The sequence below is a fragment of the Psittacula echo genome (genome assembly GCF_963264785.1).
Source record: "Psittacula echo genome assembly, chromosome: 13".
In the NCBI taxonomy this organism is placed as follows: Eukaryota; Metazoa; Chordata; class Aves; order Psittaciformes; family Psittacidae; genus Psittacula; species Psittacula echo.
Genome location: NC_137749.1, coordinates 11,277,414 through 11,299,216, shown reverse-complemented (window position 1 = coordinate 11,299,216; position 21,803 = coordinate 11,277,414). Strand labels below are relative to the sequence as shown.

General features: G+C 48.5%; 1 protein-coding gene across 1 annotated transcript; it reads right to left on the bottom strand.

Moving 5' to 3' along the window:
- Positions 1-296: 296 nt before the first annotated feature.
- Positions 297-21,539, bottom strand: PXN (paxillin; the record flags this gene model as incomplete). Its single annotated transcript, XM_080628358.1, has 14 exons — positions 297-563; positions 2,568-2,716; positions 3,078-3,159; positions 3,701-3,874; positions 4,219-4,389; positions 7,139-7,648; positions 14,836-14,968; positions 15,469-15,670; positions 16,030-16,169; positions 18,086-18,201; positions 18,652-18,878; positions 19,260-19,320; positions 20,831-20,947; positions 21,348-21,539. The coding sequence occupies 14 exons, from the start codon at positions 21,537-21,539 to the stop codon at positions 297-299; spliced, it is 2,541 nt and encodes an 846-aa protein (XP_080484484.1).
- Positions 21,540-21,803: the final 264 nt, after the last annotated feature.

Here is a 21,803-nt window from a genome sequence, read left to right as displayed (position 1 = left end):
AAATCTCCCTGTTAGAGCCCTTGAGCTAAGCTCAGCTGTCAGTCACACACACAGACTCGCACCATAATGAGGGATGTCCGCCTCTCTCTACTGAGACACAGCAAGGGCATTTCCAGTTTAATGGTCCGTCTCATCTCTGGATCTACTGCCTCTCATAGCAGCAGAAAGCACTTCCCCCCACACCCACCCCACCCTCCTCCCCTGCCTGGTCAGGTTTCTAAATCACAGTAATGTTCAGAGAGACAGAACTGCCAAGGGGGTGGCAGAAAGATGCTTAGCGCCCGTCTATGATGCCTCTAACAGAAGAGCTTGAGAAAGCAGTTCTGGCAGTAGGGCTTGTCGTTCTGTTCTTTGAAGGTTCCTTTGTTGAGCTGCTTGAGGCAGAAGGCACAGACAAAGTGTTCGGGGTGAAATTTCTTGCCCATAGCAGTAATGCAGCGTCCTGTGATAGGCTTCTGGCAACCGGAGCAGAGCGAGCCGCGGCGCTCGTGGTAATGCACCTCGCAGTAGGGCTGCCCGTCATGCTCGAAGAAGCTGCCATTGATGAATGGTGTGAAACATTCCTGCAGGAGGACAAAGCGTAAGGAGACAGATTGTGTAACTGGGGATGCAGGTAGCTCTGCAAGCCTCCTCTGCTCTGTAGCACAGCCTAGCTGTACTGTGGCCAGGGTGAACTGCTGCCTTTCAGCATCATCCTGTTATCCAAAAGAGCCAAACTCTGTCCATCAAGATTTTCCAAGGAAAGGCTGATAGATAGGCAGTTACAGCCACAAGCAAGGGAATTAACCATGCACCTTCCCCTAGCTGGCTTCACTTCTGCAAGGAAAATGCTACAGATGAGCTACCAGGCATGTCCAGCCAGGAGAAAGGAGAACGCTCCTTCCCCTGAGATGGGAAACACTGCAGCATCTTTCCCTGCTGGGTTTGGTTACATTGGGGCTTTTTTGTTTTATTTTTTAATCTCACTCCAGCTTCCCCACAATGGCAGGAGAAGCAGGGACCAACAGAGACTTTAATGCAGCAGAATTCTGATGAATGTGGGACTGGTTCCAGCTGAGAAAATGAGGCAGAATTAATCTTTACAAATGATGTCTCCAGAATGGCTGTCATTACACAGGAACACTGCAGGATCATCAAACCTGAAACACCTCCACCAGGTACAAACACATTGCTACTGGGAGAAACTTACTTCTACAGTGCTAATGATTTTGAGCAGATGAGGATACACCAGCTATGTGCTTATTAGTGCCCAGAGCTCCTCACCCAGTGCCAGGCAGCTGAGGATGCTACACTCCAGAACCTGCAACAGAAGCACCCACCATCCCCACAGGGCTGGGGAGACTCCTCTCCTTGTACAAGTGAGAAACTGAGGCCACAGGGAGTGGGTAACAGTTGAGGATGCTGCCAATTTACCAAATGTACCAGCAGCAAGGCCTAGAGGAGAAGCCACATTTCCAGAATCCTGGTTTTGCTGAGCCCCAACACCATCCTCTTCCCAGGGAGGGGACAGAGTATCACAAATTGCCAGGCCCAATGTGTACACAGGAGTCCAGCAAACAGCCTGCAGAGCCACAGATAGCTGAACACTCACAATACTGGGATGAATGCAGTTTGCTTGCAGCAAGTCCCAGGCTTTTCTAATGCTGACAATTACTTCAGTAAGCAGCTTTCTCCCTCAGTCAGGACAGCTGAAAAGGCTGCTCTGCTTTAGCAAAAACAGGAAGAGAATCACATCTCATGTCCTGGAAGACATGGGTGCTGGCCCCACTAATAGAGGCAGTGTGGCAGAAGGGGGAAAGAAAAGCAAAACTGCTTGACAGAAATCTCAATCTCTGCAAAAAAGGCACAGCCCTACCCAGCCCCACAGTCAGGACTGCAGTCTTCTGCCTCCACTCTCTGCACATCACTGCAGGGGTCACAGACAGTCCCAGCAGCATGGTGACAGTCTGCTCTAAGCATCACACCAGGTATCAGCAGCTCACGGTTCTGGCTCCTTGTTCTGGTCTCTGCCCTTCTTTCTCACCCTAGGAAACACTGGTTGATTTTGCTCATCTCCTGGGGCGTGTAAGAGTTAATATTTGCAGTGCTCTCTGAAAGAGAGCCAAGCATTTAATCTGCAGTATTCCTGTTTATTATGCCTGTTGTATGGAGCCTGCCACTATTTCACCGATTTGCATGTTTGTCTGAGCAAGGTCAGTCTCATTAGTTTACATTGTCAGATGGAGCATGGGAGGAAGATCCTCAGAATCTGATTGCTGAGGCAAGTGCTTAGAGAGAAGCTTAGCTTATAATTATTTAAAGGTCACAGAAAATGTCTCTGTTTATCTGTGAGCTGCTGCAGAAGCCCATAATTCCAGCTGGGAACAGAAAGAGCAAAACAGCAAGAAAGTTTAACATAAACAGGCAGAGGAACAAGAAGGTGTTTGGTTGCTGACATGTTTTCATCTTGTGGGACTGGCTGTCCTTCACTACCCCACAGTCGCCTTTTCCTGATAAGGGACCAGATGCCTGCAGGGTGGAAATGAGAAGGGTCTTACAGCAGCAGCAAAAGACCTTGGGTTTCTTACCCGACACACAAAGCATTCAGGGTGCCACAGGGTGTTCAAGGCAGAGATGTAGTTTTCCAGGATAGCCCGGGCACAGCCTCCACACTTGGGAGCAAACATATCAAAGTAGTCCTTGCGGCAATAGGCTTTGCCATCCTTCTCATGAAATCCTGCCAAAGAAGAAGAGAGGCACAGTGCATCAGCTCCTCACCTTTACCTATGGCCAGGCAAGCTCTGAGGGGTAGCCAGTGTGGGTAGGATCATCCTCCCCCTGCTAACACACACAGCAAGTTCCTAATTCTGCTGCCCTTCCTGTCCCATGTGCACACAGGCACATGCATACTCTTCCTCCCCAGGGAGAAAAGATTACTGGTAGCATCTTTTCCCCATAAACAGCTATAGCCCTTGGGACTTCCATCTTCAGTAGTTCCCCTGTCATCTCTCAGGCTGTCTCCTAACAGCAGCTCTGCTTTACACACTTGTCTGAGTTCAGGGAGGACATTGTTTTCCCCTTACATAAACCAGCAATACCTTCAGGTCCAAAGAAAGCTCCACACTGGGCACAGAAAAAGTGTTCCGGGTGCCATGTCCTGTCCAAAGCCGTCACCACTTTCTGTTCAGAAGAAGAGACAAAGTGCAAGTTGTGTGAATAATGGCTTCAGCTTGGAGGTGAGTAAGGAAGGGCTTGGTGGGGGGAAGAATGGTGGTGCTGACAAGAGCATGCATTAAACCAGACTGTCCTTTAGAGAGCTGAGTCAGTTCTCCCCTGCCTCTGGCTCATTCAGGCTTTCCCCACTGCACACTTTTTTTTACCCTAAAAGGATCTTAGGCTCTGCTTCCTCCCTTATACAGGGCCTCGTCCAGCTCTCATCGCACTGGTGCCTGTTACTACAGGCTACCAACAGACAAAAGCTGAGGAATCATTACAAGAATGATGTGGGGCTCTGAAAGAACTTCAGTGAAGGTAAGAGGGATTAACTCCTCTCACTGGCGTAAGAACTGGACTGAGACAAGTTGTTTCCCTTTCAGAGCCAGGGTAAAGGGAAAAAGCAAGTCCCCAAACAAAATCTTCCACCCAGGACACATTGGTGGAGTTTTTACCAGCCAGGCCTGCAGCACCTTGCCAGCACCCTTAATCTCCTCAAGAAACTCACATCAAGGATCGGCCCATTGCAGTAGTAGCAGCGAGGGGAGAAGAGGTTGTGATAGTCCTTCTCACAGTAGGGCTGACCATCCCGCTCAAAGAAGTTTCGTGACCCGATCTCCTCCTGGCAGTGGGTGCAGACGAAGTGCTCAGGGTGCCAGGTTTTCCCCATGGCTGTAACGACCTGTTGAGAAGACAAATTATGAAGGACAACTCCATCTCATCCTCCCCTAGACCACATGACAAGATACCAGCTGGAGGTCAGCAAGAATGACAAGTTCTACTACTCAAGTGAGCCCTGGACTGGGGTAGCATGAAAACTGAATTACCTATCATCTCAGGAGAGGGCAGTCCCTCAAGGGCAGGGTAGAGGTCACTGGAGGAGCTTACAGCGTACCTAGCCAGTGGATAAATAGAGTACTTCAGTTTCTCCAGCATCTCCAGTCTCTTCAGCCTCACGAAACAGCCCTCCCCATTACTCCCAGCTGCAGCCCAAGATCCAGCAATGAGACAGCACCTTCAACTCACCTGCCCAGCAATAGGCTTCTTGCAGGCTCCACAGACACCTTTGGCAACTGTAGCTACACCCAGTTTGTTCAGATCAGACTGCAGGCTTCCCAGCATGGTGTCCAGCTGACTGCCAGGCTTGGAGGCTGTGGATGGAGGGGAGCTGCTTCCGGCTTTGCCCTGCGCCATGAACTGCAGGGAAGGGAAAACAAAGACCATAAGGTGAGTGCTGCTGGGCTTACAAGATAAATGCCTGCTGTTGCTGCCCATGGCTGGCTCCTCTGCAGAGACAGGCTACACTCTCTGCAGAAGCCAGTGAGAGCCAGGATCAAGTACTCATCTGTATTCTGCCCCCGCAGAGACATATGAGGAGACCCTGGGATGCACAACAGCAGAGCTGTAAACTGAGGATTTGATTTTCCTTCACTGCACATACAGCAGAAGTCACCAGCACATCCAGGCAGTCAGTACACTGCTCTGTAAGCCTCTGCCAAAAATCTCCCTTTACCTCACCAGGTCCTGGCCAGCTGACAAAGCAGAGACACCATCCAGAGGGCCCCTTCCCCTCAACCTCTCTCTGTTCCTGTGCTGTTGCTCACTCTCAGTTGTCACTCTCTCCTCTTTGATGGAGATCCCGCTTCCCCACCTCCCTTTCAGCTAGAATCATCTTCTCTCTTCCCCTCCCTCCCTTTGCACCACCTCTGCAGACCTTCTTGCCAAGTCTCCTTGGCCCCCATCAGGTGGCTCTCATCCCACGCCTGAGCTAAGCAAGTGGAAGCAGGAAGGGAATAACTCCCTTCAAGTTGTGTGCTGTTTACCTACAGAGAGGGCAGTGCATCCGCAGCAAAGCCCAGCAGACAGGACTGCAATAGAAGGACTGCCACGTCTGTTGTGGGACCGCTGGCAGTGCACGGGAATGGGGGGAAGGGGACTAAGGTACTTGTCTCAGAGGCTGTTTCTGAAACTCACACCACACCACAGTACACATGGCTTGGAAAGGCCTCCCAGAGGAGGGGGAGAAACGTTTTACTTGGGTTCATAACTTATAACCAAAGTATATGTTCTCTCTGGAGAGCAGCCCCTTTGCAGACAAACTGCAATAATGAAACACAGATTATTTCAGCTGACTTTGCACTGCAATAGCTACTGTCAGGGTTAGAGAGACCCAAAGAAGTCCCTCCCTGAGGCGGTGGTCTGGAGCACACGTTTTCTCTTACTAAGAGCACAGATCAAAACACATAAAATCTACATTTGTGAACAACCCCCCCAGCCTCCTGCCAGTGCAGCCAGGGCAGCAGGGACGTGCTGAAGTGCCCCAGAGCCTTGGCAGAACCCGTTCTTCCAGCCACAGGAGGAGCTCTATTCTCCGTCCTGCTGCTGGTTGTACTTGTAGTCAGTTTACTCAATGACAAACTCTGGTTTCTACTTGTTTGGACAAAAATCCTCATGCCATACATAATTTTAGCTGGTTTACACACACACATACACACACTCCACGTCAGCCTTGCCCTGCATGCAGCACAACTCCCAACAGAGCCTAACACACAGCTTTTCCCCTGCTATCTCCTCCCAGCCATTCCATAACTTGCAGCCCCCATCACACTCCAACATCCTGAAACTAAAACAAATCCTCAGCCCACTGTGGTCATTTGCTACCAAATAGTTACAGTGAATGTCTCCAGAGCACATCACTGCAAGGGGACTTCTCACAGACACAACAGGCCTTTGTATGCAGAGCCAGGCCAGAGCCTCAGGACAAAGCCAGGGCTTCCTGCACAGCACAGCAGGAGGAAGAGGGCTGAATCATACCCACTTCTCACTCTAACCAGGGCCTCATGGCCACCAGGGATGGCAGGTGCCCACATCTCGCACAAATGGAGAGAAAAGAGACGAGTTCAACATGCAGCATCAAAGCACTTCATCCTTGCCTGTAGGAACCACACACTCCTGCAAGCCACAGCTAACCTCAGTGCAGGCACAACCACCCATGCACAGTGTAACTGCCACCTGGCCTGGTGATCCAACCTTCTTGACAGCTCATAGATTAGTCCCTACCTAAGAGGTTTGTTTCCACCTCCTGCACACAGTGCCTGCTGTTTACAGGGGACACTCAGCACAGCATCCATGTAAACTCATCATGCAGAGGCCCTTCAAATTCCTGCCCTTCACTCATGAGATCTGCCATCGCTCATGTTCAGCCAGGGGCTCTATGAGCAACAAACCATGCACTACTGGACACCATCGACATTAACGGCACTGGGAGCTCCAGGGCAGATCCCAGCAGCATCAGCAGCACACTCATGGACCAGAAAAGCACACACCATGCTAAGGAAACAGAAAGGAGGTCCTGCCTTCTCAGGGGTGGGTGGGCCCAGAGGTGCATGAGCAGCCAGCAGGTTGGTACTGTGGACAAGGGGAGGAGCAGAGGTCACCTGGAAAGTACAACAGGTCAAGATGCAGAGGTGTTTACTGCTTGAGAGCTGCCTGTACACACAACACTGCACACCACTGCACTGCTCATTTACATTAAGACTTCCCACTACCCTGGAGCTACAGCCCATCCCTGAGGAGATGCAGAACACAGCTCTTGATCACATCATCTCTCCAAAATCCGCTCATGCTGTGGACACTCATCTAAACGGGCAAACACAGGAAGAGCTGCTGCTGGTTTGCTCCTTCCAGTATGGAGATTTTGCCATCTTTTACTCCTGCCACTCCAAGAGAGATCATGGCAGGGAGAACTGCAGCCTGTGTTTTGGAACTCCCTTCTTCATCTCAGAGGAAAACAGAGTCCCTGCTGCACAAAGTGATCTTCAGGACAGACAGGAACCACACATGCCCAGCACGTTATAACACACACATGTACTTTGCAGTGCTAGACAGGCATAGATGGAACTAGATACTGCCAATGAGTCCTCTCTCCTACCTAGCAGTTCAGTACCAGCTTTTTCCTAAATGTTGAATCTACTGAGCTCTCAACTTGGGAGCAATAACTGAACTGGGAAACACTGCTAACAAAATAAACCAGAAGAGAGAAGCCTGCCTGCATCTGTGGGAAGAAAGCATCATCTTCAGTCTGACAGCCAACAGAAACAACTGTCTTGGTGCTAGGGGTCCAGGCCTGGGGAGAGCAGGAATGCCTAGGATCTTCAGAAGGAGGGGTGCCCACAACAGAAAGCTCGTGATAATCATCATCAGAAGTTTCCCACTGGAAGAGAGGCTGGGGAGCCAAGCTAAAGGAAGAGGAGGAGGCTGGACTAGGAGTTGGGGTGGATGGCACATGAGAAGGCTGAGGTGGGAATGGAAGGAGAGGTGTAGGGTCAGAGACATGAGATGGAGCAGCACCAGCAGGGACTGTCTTTGTAGCTTCTTTGGAAGGCTGGAGTGGGGGAGAGGCAGGAACAGAGATCGTCCTCCTTGGGGGGAATGGGAATTCTGGAGGAAAAACCACCTAAAAAGACACAGAGGAAGAAGAAAGGTGAATAAACCCAAAGAGAGGAACCCACAGGCACTTCCTGCAACAGGAAGGCTGGTTGTTACCAGCATGTTTATCTAAGGGGAAAAAAGCAGCAAGAAAGACAAGGGAACTAGAAAACATGCTTCCTTTTAGCTCCAGGAAGAGCACCATCTTACACCCAGAACTTCCTGCACAGGTACAGTACTGAGGACACCAAAGCACACCTCTGTGACAGGCTTCCCAGAGTGGTTTTAAAACCACATGTGGTTTTAATCCCCACATAACATTTGACATGTGATAGTAGCAGACTGCCCCAAACAGGTATCAGCACCCTCAGATCCTACTCCAGTTCTTAAACATCAAGAACTAGGCCCTGCACACTGCTTCCCTTTTCAGGCCAGACAAGGGTGAGTAGAAAGAGTTCTTCATGTCACCTGCACCTCCACACAAGGCTATCTGGACAGAGGGACATGCTGGAACTTCCCAGAGCATGCCCCTGCTTTCTACCTTCTCTACTTGCTGTCCACCATTCTGCTCTTCCCCCTGGGCTCTGGCAGTGACCCCCTCTGTCAGCCAGTCATCCTGGCCTTCCCGTTCTTCCTGCTCCTGCTTAGTGACGCCCAGTCTGTCCTGCAGCTCTTCAATCAAGCGGTCCTGGGACTCAGTCTTGTGCAATATGGCAGGGCCTAGTTTATGCCTTGGAGAGGGGTCTCGATACATTGGATGCACATTCGCAGTCTCTTTTGTCCTCTTGATTAAAGATTTAATCTAAATGACAAAGGTAATAATATCAGCAGAGAAGAGCAATGTCAGAGCAAGCCCCAAGATGCAACAACATAAACTCAAGCCATTAGTGACAATTGTGAGCAGGAGAGTGATGACATTTATTCCATAGTGCCAAAATTCCTCTTGGCACAGCCCAGAACAGTGAGTCAGTGCAAGGAAAAACCCTGTAAGGATAATCACAGCAGCCAAAAATAACTATCTAGAAAAGGAAGGGAAAGATTAACCAGCAGGAAGCCAAGATAGGAGGTGCAGCATGAACACGCCACTGAGCATTAAAGAAACCTCAGCGTCACAAGGACACCGAGCAGCCTCGCTGAGTTTGTCCTTTAGAGGCATAAGACTCTGGGTCAGAGCTGTCTGGTGCACAAAGGGTACTTCCAGCAGTGGAAAGAACACAGCTCCAGGAATGAGACCTAAAAAGGTGAGTGGCAGAGCTGCCACCCCAAGTCAGGAACATGCTTCAGTGGCATGAAACGGCCCTTTTACCTTATCAGAGGCCTCTGTGGCCTGATCCTTACCCCAGCTAGGGAATAAAAGTCCATTTCACAGGGAAGTCCCTGCAAATTGCCATGTTCTGTGCTGCTGACCGACATGCAGAAGAGACACAAGATAAAGCAGAGGATTTCAACCCTCTGGGACATGCAGCTGTCAGTAACACTCTCAGAGCTGCATGCTGTTAGTGTGGGTGACCCCGGGCACACTCACATCACACCCAGAATGTTAGTGTGCTGTCACAACAGTCCTAGTTAGGACTTATCCTACTCCTACATTCATTCAGTGCCTGCCTGGCCTGATGCAGAAATCCTCTCAATGGGTGGTTTGGAGGCGCATGGCAGATCCAGTTCAGCTTTCCAAATGTTTTCAGGAGATTCCGGAGTGACTGCAGAGCTTCTGAACTGCTCATTTTCCTGGTCTCCTCTGGCTTTGTTCATATTAGCAGTACCTGCCTTCTTAGGAGTTCTGTCTCTGCTCTGCCTCTTCTTGACCTGATCAGGACAGCCATCTACCTTGGTTTCGTGCAGTACTTCAGCCTTTAGCTCCTGTCCTTTCTCCACTGCAAAGCCCAACTGTTTCTTAGTGTCTGGGAACACATCCCACCGATCCAGGGCAACAACAGAAGGTTCATACACAGGATTCAAAGCGCTGTCATTCTTTGCCTGTATCTCTGGCACATGGGCAGACAGCTCCAAGGCCCACAACTCATCTAAAGCTGTTTCTGCACTCTTGCCCTGGGAAGAAAGCGCTGAATTGTCCCTGAACGCTCCCTGCTGATCCAGCTCTTTAGGTATCTGCCCCCTTCCCTGACCATTTAAAGCATTTGAAATCAAAACACTTGAGATTCTGGGGTCAGTTCTCTGCTCCTTCTTTCCAGTCTCTTTTCCCAAAGTGTGCTCCAGGCCTTGTGCTTCCACATTAGCAGAACTACACAGAAGCTCCAAACTGGAAGCCGGCACAACCTGGGAAGCATTTCTAGAAGAGTCAGGCTTCCTGCTCAACCTTGCAGAGGTTATCTGCTCTCCACAAGTAGCATAACCAGAAGAGATCCGTGGTGGGGGCAGAGGGGCTGTTTGTGGCAAACAGGTCATATATGGAGGAGGAGTGGCAGGATGCCCTGAAGCAGGCAGAACTACAGTGCTACTGCCTTCCCCAGGGCAGGGGACTGCCAAGGGGGCAGATGTTGGCACTTCTGAGTCCCCACTGTGACTTGCAGAAGGGTGTTTGGAATGGGATAGCACTGTTAAACTGCGAGGAGTGTTGCTGGAGTCTGCACTGGCTGAACTGGGAACTGGCTCTAGAGAGGGTTCAGAAATCAGAGACATAGTGGAACTGGTCTGCAAAAAGGAGACAGAAGGAATAAGGAGAGAAAAAAATAAAAGACAGAGGTAAGGAGATGAAAAAAAGCAAAGAATTGAGCATTATAACAATCGTGACCCCCAAATCAAAGAGCCATATTGATCCAAAGCCTTGCTTCCAACAGTAAGGAAGGAAAATGAGTTATCAAGGAGCAGAACTAGTATGACATTGTGCTGATCTTAACATGAGATTACAGGGGATGAAATTCTACAGCCATGGAGATCCTTTTCCTTTGCCCTTCCTAAGTGACAGCTCATGTGTTCACCTTCAGCTTGATGGAGTCATGCAGCAGCCACAGGGAAGCCAGCTACAAGCCTAGGAATGTCTACACTGTGAGTAAAGGTCACGTTAACTTTACACATAGTTGGCATGTAAATTTTACATTTCAAAGCTGAGAAAAAACAATCAATGAACAGAACAAAGCAGGACATTTTCTTCTTGATACACTAATAAAATGCTCCAGTATGATGAGTTCATGGCAATGAAAACAAAGCTTCAGGGCATTCACAGCAGGAACAGATAACACGGGCTTTGTTCTATTCACATCACTAATCTCACCTTGTAGAGACACATACTGAATGTACATGAGTCTGTCAGTCACTCCATGCCCTTGTAAGCATTGCTTAGGTGGCCAAATTAGCCTCTTCCCCTTAGGCCAAAGACTCCACACTTATACTGTAATAAAATCAGTATTAATTTTGATCCAAAATACACTCTAATTAAAGCAAGCAAAACAGTTTTGGGTTTTCCTTGACTTACAGGGTCTTTTGAAAACATGGATTTTGAAAAGACCTGGGATCATGGGTCCTCCTTTCCCCATTTTCAGTGGTTCCTGGCTAAACCCTAGGAGACAAACTGGCACTATTCCTTTTACTTCAAAAGGGAAATCAGTGGCTTGGACAAGCTCACACAGCCATTAGGGCTGTGCACCTAAGACCAGTGCTGAGGCCTCCTAGTTTTAAAAAAGTATCTACAAAGGATTTCCAAACCCAAGAGCTATCAAGACCTGCTCTAATTCTTAGTCACATTTTCCAAAGAAGCCTCAAGAAGTTGGATGTTTATACTCTAAGGTAGCAGGGCACAGAACTTCCTAAGCCCATGTAAGGTATCTCAGCCTCTACTTACCTTTCTGAGATACTTATCATGAATAAAAGGATAAAATTAACCAGAACATGAACAAAATCTGCCAGTAGATGCAAGAGACACTTTCAGCTGCTACCATGCTGCGGGGTCGGGAACTGGCGCACACACACACACAACAGTAGTGCCATAGGGAGACCGTGGCTCAGAAAGGAACGAGCAATAGGGTAGATATAAGGAAGAAGCTCTTTACTGTGAGGGTGGTGAGGAACTGGCACCGAAGAAATGGTAAATGGTCCATCTCCTTCAATGTTCAAGGCTAGGTTGGACAGAGCCTTGGGTGACACGGTCTAGGGTGAGGCATCCCTGCCCACGGCAGGGGGTTGGAACTGGATGATCTTAAAATCCTTTCCAACCCAACCCATTCTATGATTCTGTGAATAGGAGACCACAGTTCGTTACCGATTGCTCCTCTCTTTGAGTAGCACAGCAAGACCCACACTCACTGCAGAGAGGACAAGGACTAATAAGTACATTCAGTAGTTAACATGAAGGAATTTTCCAATATTGCCTTCCCTCTGTATTTTGCCCAAGCTGGATGCACCTGTAAAAGTAACCTGGGTTTCTGCTGTGGTTCACACTTAGGATTCCAGGCTTCCTAAAATGAAGTCAGTCATTTTCAAGGCAAGACTAACATCTCACTCAGTATTTCCAGCATATTAAAAATTGATTAGCTCCAAAATAAGAGCTCAGCAGTAATAGAACAATTAAATACAAGCATCCAGCTATGCAGTAAGCAGGCATTGTATTACACAGAAATGGCAGGGGTCAAAGAAACAAGAGCATGAAGTAATCTCAATGTCCACTGACTGATGAGCTAGATAACCAAAATCAAATGGATTCTGGAAGCAAAAAGAATGAGCAACTCATTAAAGCAAGCAAAAGATGATAAAAGGGTAATGTATCGGTCTGTAATGGTACCTTTTACTCTGGGTATGAGGGAATTAAACAGCAGTGCCTCCACTCCTCCAATCCCAATCTAGTGCAACTTCTAGTTGTACTAACTCCAACTGATTACATGTCGTACTTAGTTTTTCTGTCCTGTTTCTTGCAACCACACACAGCCCTGGTACTCACACAGGAGCCTTTCATCTTTCATCTCTGCAAAGACTCCACTTCTCTCGCTTACATCCTAGTACCGACTAGAAGCACATTTTTACAGCCAAGCTAAAAACCACTGCCTGGCACAAATAGAGGAGGTAAAAACAAACAAAAAGGGACTGAAGGGAAAATAAAGCAACATGGATGCCAGGAAAAAGGGAAGTAACTGTTAGAAACAGTCAATCAAAATATTAACACAAGGAAAATGATCACAGAAACTACATACTTTGTGCTTCGGGAAGAATGTGTAGGCATAGACTAGCTCAATACCTCACAGAAATGCTAAGGCTGTGTTTATAAAGCCCAAATCTTAAAATCTTGGTGCAATTCAGTTTGCTCTCAGAGCTCAGCCAGACGCTAAGGCAGGAAGGTGGGCAGTATCACAGAAAGCAGCTAGTCTCTGTCATGCAGGTGTTACAGGAGGTGCACAAATACTCTGAAGCCTTTTCTCAAGACTGAAAAGCATTTGAACACTCCCAGTTAAAAATGTCCCCTCCTTGTATCTTAGCAAGGAAATCCTGTGCTGGGCACGGTCATTCTTAGTTGCCAAGAGCTCACGTAGGAGCAAAGGTTGGGGGCAACAGCCTCACCCCAAGCTATTTGCTGAGGCCTGATAAAAGCAGCTGGGGCACAAGGCCATGGTGCTCAAGCTCCCACAGGATGCAGAAGGAGCAAGGCAGAGTATGCCAGCAGCACGGGTGGGAATTTGCTCCAGCTTCACAACTGTGCAGCTTTTCAACCAGACTGACCAGACTCTTGTGGGTATCCTGCACTCTACCCTAGGACCTGGTATGGAGGAAAAAAGGCAACAGGAAGGTGTCAATATTTGCAGTTGACTAAATACACACTACAGTAAGCCTAGAGAAAACAGCAAGTAACTCCTAGGTTCTCACAAAATGAAGTACACGTGCCAGAAATGGCACACTGGACTCAATCCCAGCACATGCAAGGCAAACAAAGGCTCACAGAGCATGCACAATTGCTGGTGGGTTCTGAACTCAAGCACTTGGTCAAAACTCAGGGTATTGTAACGATGTCCATGAAACCCACAACACACATCAAAAAAGCTCACATGAACGCTAGCACAGAGGAAACAACAAACAGCAAAGCTGCCACTGAATGTCCTGTCTACATCTCCTCAGAAACATCCGATCTGGCTGCCCCATCTAAAGCGATGGCAGGAGGAGGTGGAGCTCAGCACAGACAAGAAACATGAAGCATCAGCAGGATCGCCCAGTTAGGGACTTTCTTAGGATTAGAAAGCTCTTGCATGTGTACGTACAAAAAGCAAACCCGACAATAACAACGAAGAGAATACATTAGATGCTTGATTTCTCCACCTATCTGAACAAATTCAAGTGGATAATTCAGTAAGGCTATAAGCACAGCAACTGCAAGTAGAAAGTAAGAAAAGGAAATGTTTTTCATTTTGCTATTATTCATTATGGGTGAACAAAGTATCATGAAAATAAGCTCCATAGTTAACCACTGAGTACAAGAACGATAACATACCTATTGAATACAGAACAAGTTATCCAAGTAAACACGCTAAGTAGCTATCCAAGTATCATGTAACAAGATGATCATGGGCAGGTTACTCCTGAGCTTATCCTATTATGGGATTTTTATGTGCTACTTGTGACTGAAGTAGCAGTTCTTTTCCAACACAATTGTTTGGCTTCCAAAAAAGATTCTGAACAACACTTGCCATGCTGTGCCCCCACAAGAAGCCCAGACTTTAATCCCATTTTGAGGTGAATAAGAGATATTGGTTTAAGATGCAAACCTTTGAAGCCTCCAGCTGTCTGCTGCAAAGGCTTCAGTGCCTGCTCCAGATGCCTGGAAGATCCTCCTTAGGAAAAGTGCATCAGGGCCAAAATACCCTCTGAAGAGGAGGGTCAGCCCAGAGAACAGAAGAGCCTGGTCTCTGCCAGTAAGCAGACTGATGTTCCATGCTCCCCTGCCTCCTGTTAAGCTGTAGCACGGCAAAATAATTCACCCTGTACTGAGCAGTAACTAAGCTCATTATCTTTGGCAAACAGACAAACTGCAGAGCCAAAGAGAAACAGAATCCAGGACTGCCTTACCCTGCCAGTGATGAAAATTTATAGGAGTTGAGAGCACCTACAGGAGCACTCAGAAAGCACAAATACCATGACAGGAAACTTCCCAGAGCAAGTCCGAGAGGGAAAGAAGGCATTCCGGAGACCAAACAAGGTCAGCAAATGTGGCTAACAAACAAAGGGAGTCTGGGGGTGGGGAGGAACACGATGAAGTCTGAAGTTGTCATGACAGCGTACCTTAAAGTCAGAGAGAGATGCCATCAGCTCATCCAGTTCTCGTGTAGCTGAAGAAGCAGATATACGGGTCTGCTGCTGACTAGTGACCCGCTGGGGGCTGCTCACCTCGCCCTGGCTCACAGTGATCGCAGGGCTGACAAGGGGAGGGAAACAAAAATGAGTGTGTTTAAGCCTGGGAGAGCACTCCTAGGCTGAAAGTGCCACAGCATGAGGAGTGTCCTCAGCACTGCCCACCCTGGCCAGCCCTCCCCCAGACCCAGCTTCCACAACACACACAGGCCCTGTCTCTCTGCCAAGTCTAACATGAGTGTGTACACACTCCCCCCATCCATTAAGAAATGGATGATGACCAAACATTCATTTTATCACATGGTGGATATTTATGATCAGCTATAAATCTGAGCTTGAACAATCCACCTCTTGTAACGTGACTTATGTATTCTTTCATCCAGGAGTAGATAAAAAAAAAACCTGCATCCTCATACACCTGCTTGATTTCTGACCCTTTAGATAAAGCCCATTTTCTGTCCATCACCCTCCTGCAGCACCTGCCCCTACGTCCACAGTCACTATTCCCACAAGAACCTGTTTCAACCCCCCCGCCAAGGCAGCAATCACCAAAGCACTACTCACACTGGACTTGGCACAGAGCTCTCCAGCTCATCCAGCAGGCTCTCCACACTGGGACGCACATCTTCAATCCCACGTGCACCATTTCGCTTTGGCTTTTCTTTTGTTGGGGGTGCAGCCTTCTCTCCCACAGAGCTGCTGCTCTCTGGGACAACATAGTGAGGGCCAGTCACGCTGGGCAGCGATGGGCTTCTGTTGGCTTCATCTGAGAAAGGTGAGCAGGAAAGAGCCATTCAGACCCCTGAGGCCATACATACATTTTGATCACAGACAAGAGCAGCAAACTTCCCAGATATCTTGTGAATATCCACCACTGAGGATAGTCAGAACTTAACAGCTCAAGGGCCTGAGCAACCTAATCTAACTTTGAAACTTCAGTTAAGAGCCAATTTTGAAGCTTGCCTTGCTTTGAGCAGGGTGTTGCACCACAGACCTCAAGAGATCCCACCCACACTGAATGAATCTTTGATCAGGAGCTGGAGTGGGATGTTGGAAAGCAAAAAGCAGGCTACCATTTTGAGAATCAAACTATCCACTCATACCAAATGTCTTGCTACTCCGTACCTGCTGAGAAGCCACTGGTGGGATTATGTTGAACAGCATTCAGTTCCAGAAGAAGTCTGTCCAGTTCTGAGAGGTTGCTGCCCAGAGAGGAGCTGTTCATTGTGGGAGATGGCTCTGCAGACTTCTGCTTGTTCGGGAAACTAAAGACAAACGGGAAATGTAAAACTTCCATGTCAAGATACAGCAGAAGGATGGAGGGAAACTTCCATTAGGTTCACAGAGTTTACACAGGTACTGTATTCTTTTCAAGCTGATGCCTTTAGCTCTGGAGGAAACAAGACGTGTGCTTTGTGAAATTACTACAACACAGCCACATCTTCAGTTGTCAGTTATTAAGAAACAGCATTGATGGACAGGGTCTCAGATTTTAGGACTGTGTGCTGCACAGCCCTGTACCGAAGGGTTAACCATCTGCAGATCCAGGACACACACAACAGCAGCAGAACCATTAGCTTGCATACAGGAAAACGACTTGTTTCTGCTGACATCACACCAGGCAGCAAAACTCTCCTCCCTGAAGCAAGGGAATGCAGGGCTAGCAGAGGCTGCAGAAAGAGGCAAAGCACAAACCTCAAGCTATCAACAAAGTCAAAAGGAGCAGGTTATGTGGTAGCCTCCTGCAGCACTCAAGGTCTCTCTTCAAGTCCTCAAGCCTTCAATTTGGGGAACTCTGATCAATTTTTAAGACAATAATTTGTAGCTATTTTCTACCACTAAACATACAAGCCTAGAAAGAAGTTTACCTGTGCACAAGTGTGTATAAAACACTGACTGTAATTATTGCTTATCCTATATGGGTGATGCCATTTACCACACATAACTGTAAACTGTTTCAAAGCAAAACTTAGCATTGATGCAGTGGTTTTTATAGTAATTATACTGTAATAACAGTCTTCCCATCATCAAGGGCAGAGAAGTTATATTCTCCTAGTTTTACCAATGAAGAAATAATTTTAATGGTCTAGAGGTTCTTATTTTATCAAAAAGATACTTCCCAAATCCAAAATGGCAACATCTTGTGCACACTTCCAGGTTAGGCTGTTGATATGCAACAGGCATGAGGACTTTGACACCTGGGACACCAGTGACAATTACGGAAGCCCATAAGGGCAGTTACTATCTTTCTCCTGCAATCTGAGGAGGGCAAACTTCATTCAATCCCAAGCACACAAGCGATAATGCGCACCAGAACCAAGCCATGCCTGACCCTTGTACAGGACTTTCAGGGTGTAATGACCTCCATTTTGTACTAATTGCATGCAGCCATCTGAAAAAATGGCAATTACTGTCTCCACTGGGCCAGCTCTTGCCTCTACCCAGAATTAGTTCTGGTTGAAAGCAACTTCTTGTCCAGGAGAAAGAGCTAGGCATGGGTAGAACACGACACCAGAGAAACACCAGTCTTCACACTGTAAAAAGGTACCTGGGACAGAGTGCACTGTAGAGAGCCATCAGAGATGAAATTCTGACAGCCTCTTCCTCACTCATCCCCATGTCAGCAGAAAGGTCTGTCCCACCATATAGCCCTCCTCCAACCTCTCACTGTAAGGGCAGCCACCTTTGCAAGTATAAACTATTTATCTATCTGTCTATCTATCTACCTATCACTGGTTGAGATGAAAGTGTAAGAAGTTTAAATTTACTTGAAAATTCAAGCCACTGCGCATCCTGCCAGGCCACAGGTAACCAAGTTCCCTGGGATAACTTACTCCAAGGCCACCCTCCCCCTAAAGAACTTTTGTGCTGCTTAACAGGGGGATGGATTTGTCACTTGTCTCTGGGGCATATCCTTCACAACACAATCCAGATCCTGTTCTGTCTGACAGACCCTTAACCTCTTCTGCAGCTGAGCAAGCCAAAGGGCCAGGTCAACATTTGGAGTGAGTATGAAAGTTACAGTGGCCGCTTACAAAAGAGATAATCAAAACCCACACAACGCAACATAACATACATAACATACACAGGGAACACTGCTTGTTTCCACTTACAGAAAGCAGCTCAAGCCACAGCAGGCTCAAGTTGTAAGTCAGGCTTATTTCTTAACAGGATCAGATACCTGTAGACGTGTTCCTCTTCACTGGCACGGGGAGAAGGAGAGCTCAGTCCATCTCTAGGAACAGAGGCACTGGAGCTTTTGGCACTACAGCTGTATATAGGAGACTGGGACTGAGGCTGTGGAAATGAGATTTGCATTGGAAACAGAGAATACAAAGCAAATATATACACTAGTACACTGCAACCCCACACATGGACATGGCAGAACAAAGCCCAGCAGCAGACAAAAACATCTGCTCTATAGCCAAGCCAGCCTCTATCAGATGAGCTACACCAGGAACAACCGCTCTCCACTTGCTTCAGATTTGCCTATGAGTCGCAGATCTCTGCTGGAAAGCCCCAGTCTGTTTCCCACAGGCTACAAGACAGATGACTAACACTAATCTCATCACACCATCTTGTTGGAACAATGACGAGGGGTTTCAATAGTTATGTCTATTAAAACCCCACACCTCCCCCCATTTTCCCACCCTGTTCATAGCCAAACTCATCCTCACTTCTTGCTACTCTCTCCCCTCATCTACTTCCTTGAGAGATACTGCACCAACAAAACAAGCGGGCACTTACTTGCTGGTGGACGTATCTGGACACGTTGGGTTGCCACTGGTCTAAGGGGTCAATCACAGTGCCATTCAGGGCCTCATTGGAAGGTGGCGGAGGCACTGGAGGTGGCACAGCTATCTCCTGGTACGTGTGGTTTCCAGTTGGATAGGAGTAAGGGGTTTCAGCCGTTAGAAACACTGGCCGTTTGGAGATATGGGAGGTGGTGGATTCCAGGTCTGCCAGTAAGGCATCTGTAGGGGGAAAACAACAAGGTAAAATCCTGGACTACAGGTTTTTCTTTCTTCTCATTCAGGATATCTGTATCAGAAAGTCTTTGGGAAGACTTTTTACCTAGGGTGATCTCTTAAATGCCCTGGAAAACACTCCTTCAGCCCAGGACTGAGTTAACTCAACTTCTTGTACAACAAAAACACCAAGGGGTAACAAAGCAGCCAGAAAACCTGTGTCAGCCTCAGAGCTTTGTCTTAACTGCGAAACTGCCCAACAACAGGGACCTGCATCCTCCCTGCCCCTGCAGCAGAGCAGCCTCGGAGAAACCTGCTCAGAGATCTACGCAACAGAATATTGACACAGACTAATTACAGGCCCCACATCATCAGAGAGTCATTTACCGTGGCCGCAGGCACTGCTTTCTGCAGGAAACAAGATCTCGGGAGGGGTTTTCTCCAGAGTCTAAGGTAGTGGAAGAAGCATGAAACTTTGAAATTAGCCCATCAGTGCAGCAGGAGCACGTGTTTTGGTTTTCCTAGCAAAAATCCCTCTGGATACATCACACAAACGGTTAACGCGCTTCCAGAGGCTGCCAGGTAAACGCCATTTCTTCTCCTGGCAACAATTCTCAACTTGCTGGGTGGAGACTGCTCACAAATTCCTGAAGAGAAGGAAAGCTTCCACCAGCTACAAACACTGTCACTCATGCCAGGCAGAGGAACCCACGTCACAGCACTGCTCAGGGATTTTAAGGGGGGAAAAATGCTCCCCCCTCAGAGGGAGGGCATGAAAAGGCATTCCCACCTTTTCAGGCTGCTCCCTTCAAATCGGTCTCTGCCCATTCCCAACCCTGCACTGCTCTATGGTGACTCACAGGCATATCCTGACTTGTTGGACCTCCTGTCCTGTGAGCCCACACTGCAGAGCCCACTGCAGTCCCTGGTGGGGAATCTCCAGCCTGCACTCACTTTCTAACGAGAGCCTGGCTGGCCAGGTGCCCGGCTTTCTGCTGGGGCAGCAAGCTCTGCTGCACACCTCTTTAAGGCTGTTAGAGAGGAGCTGGTTCACTAAGGACATCAGTGCTCTTCATTATAAGAGCATCAGGACATACCCAGCAGGTCCCTTTGGAGATGTGGAATTCAGCCAGACAACAGTAACTCAACTTCATGAGAATTAGGAGAGGAGGCTCTCAGAACCCCCCTGGATCTCCCTGCCCTCCCAGCTGTCTTCAGGCAGGCTCAGCAGGATTTGTCCTTCCTCTCCTGCACACAGTACTTGCACTCAGGTTTAGGGTATGAGGGCTCAGACAGAGTGTAGCCACCACAGGGCATCCTCCTCCAGGGTCTCAAGGAGCTCAAGTTATCAGGTGGCACCAGACCAGCACCTAATGCTTGCCCATCGTTTCCAAGAGGGCACCTGCCAGCTCAAAGCCACTTCCTGAGCAGAGCAGATCACACCAGCCAATGCACTTAGCAACCCTTGAAGAAAATATATTAAAGGGTCAGATGGAGGACAGTATCACTGCAAGATGAGGAAGGTGCTGCTTCTATATTCACCCTCTTCCACAAACCAAAGCATCACACACGCCAAAAAGAGTTCCTGCCCTCAGAGAACAGAATACAGCCATCAGCAAATCAAATACTGTGTTAAATTAACTCTATACACCTTTCATTTAGCAAAAAATGATGCTCCAAATCATTTAAGCCACAGGCATCTTCCTAGAGGGGCCAAAATACCCCAGAAGCAGATTCTCTGGAGGGGTACAAGCTTTCTGCAGCTGGGGAAAAATGAACTTCATCTTTTTAAGCAAAAGAACAGCTGGTGGATTCCAGAGTGGAAGGCACATACCTCAAGGAAACTGCTGCAGAGCTGCGCTTCTTTCGACTAGGCAGGTCCTATGACTGGAGGTTTCACGCACAGAACCTCCAAGAGAAGTGCTGCCCCAGAAGGTGTGGTTTTTGCTTCTCCCCACCAATGACAAAGGCAAAGCAAACTCCACCAGGAAGTGAAAATCCCATGAGGATGCTGACTCCTCCAGCCCTGCAGAGGGGATCCAAACCACTTTCCCACCCTCCACCCCCAGCCCTCGCTGCAGGACAGGCAGAAGTAACCATCTCACCACAACATTCAGCCCCTCGGCTTGGTGCTGGGCTGAATGAACCATCAGACAGGAACCCAACACGTTTAGGATGGGCACAGGAGAAAGGAGCTCAGCTACATTTACTGGTTTGCTTTTACTCGTCTGCAGATGAGCAGCAGCCTGGAAATACCAGGAGCAGTCTGCCCCCAGGTCGTGAAGGGGTTAAGGAGAAGACATTACTGTTTAATGATTAACTTCCCCCATACCCTCCCCCTTCCTGACTTGAACAAACAAGGCAGAGCTGAGGAATGGGAAGCGGAGGGAGGAGAAAAGGAATCACTGGGTTGCTCTAACTGCACTTCAGCTGTGCAACTGATACTGAAGCAGCTGCGCGAAGGCGCCAACCCACCCGGTGGGACAGGAGGAGCAAGGACAGCCAGGAGCGGGACAGGAGCTCACACGCTGCCTTATGGGTGGCAAAGGATCTCTCCTTGAGCTTGCTGGCCCCCATGGTCTGCAAACCCAGGGTCCACCCTTCCAGACCCCACTTGCTCACAGCCATGACAGAGGGAAGGTCTTTCTCACTGATGTCCATGCCCATGCCCGTTGCTGCTTCCAGCCACTCTTCTCCAATCCCATCAGCAGGCACAGTTCCCTGCAGTTTTGCTGGACTGGGAAGTTGTGCCCGTTCAAATGGTCCAACTGGGGCAGCAGAACTCCCCTGGGGATGGCAGGTTGAGAGCTGTGGTGGCACAGAGCCCGCTCAGCCCATCCCACCTCATGGGCTTTGCCCAGGAGAGGGAAGCGACTGCAACCCACAGGCACGGGCTGCAAAATCACTCCCTTGGAGGTCAACTCTAAGGAG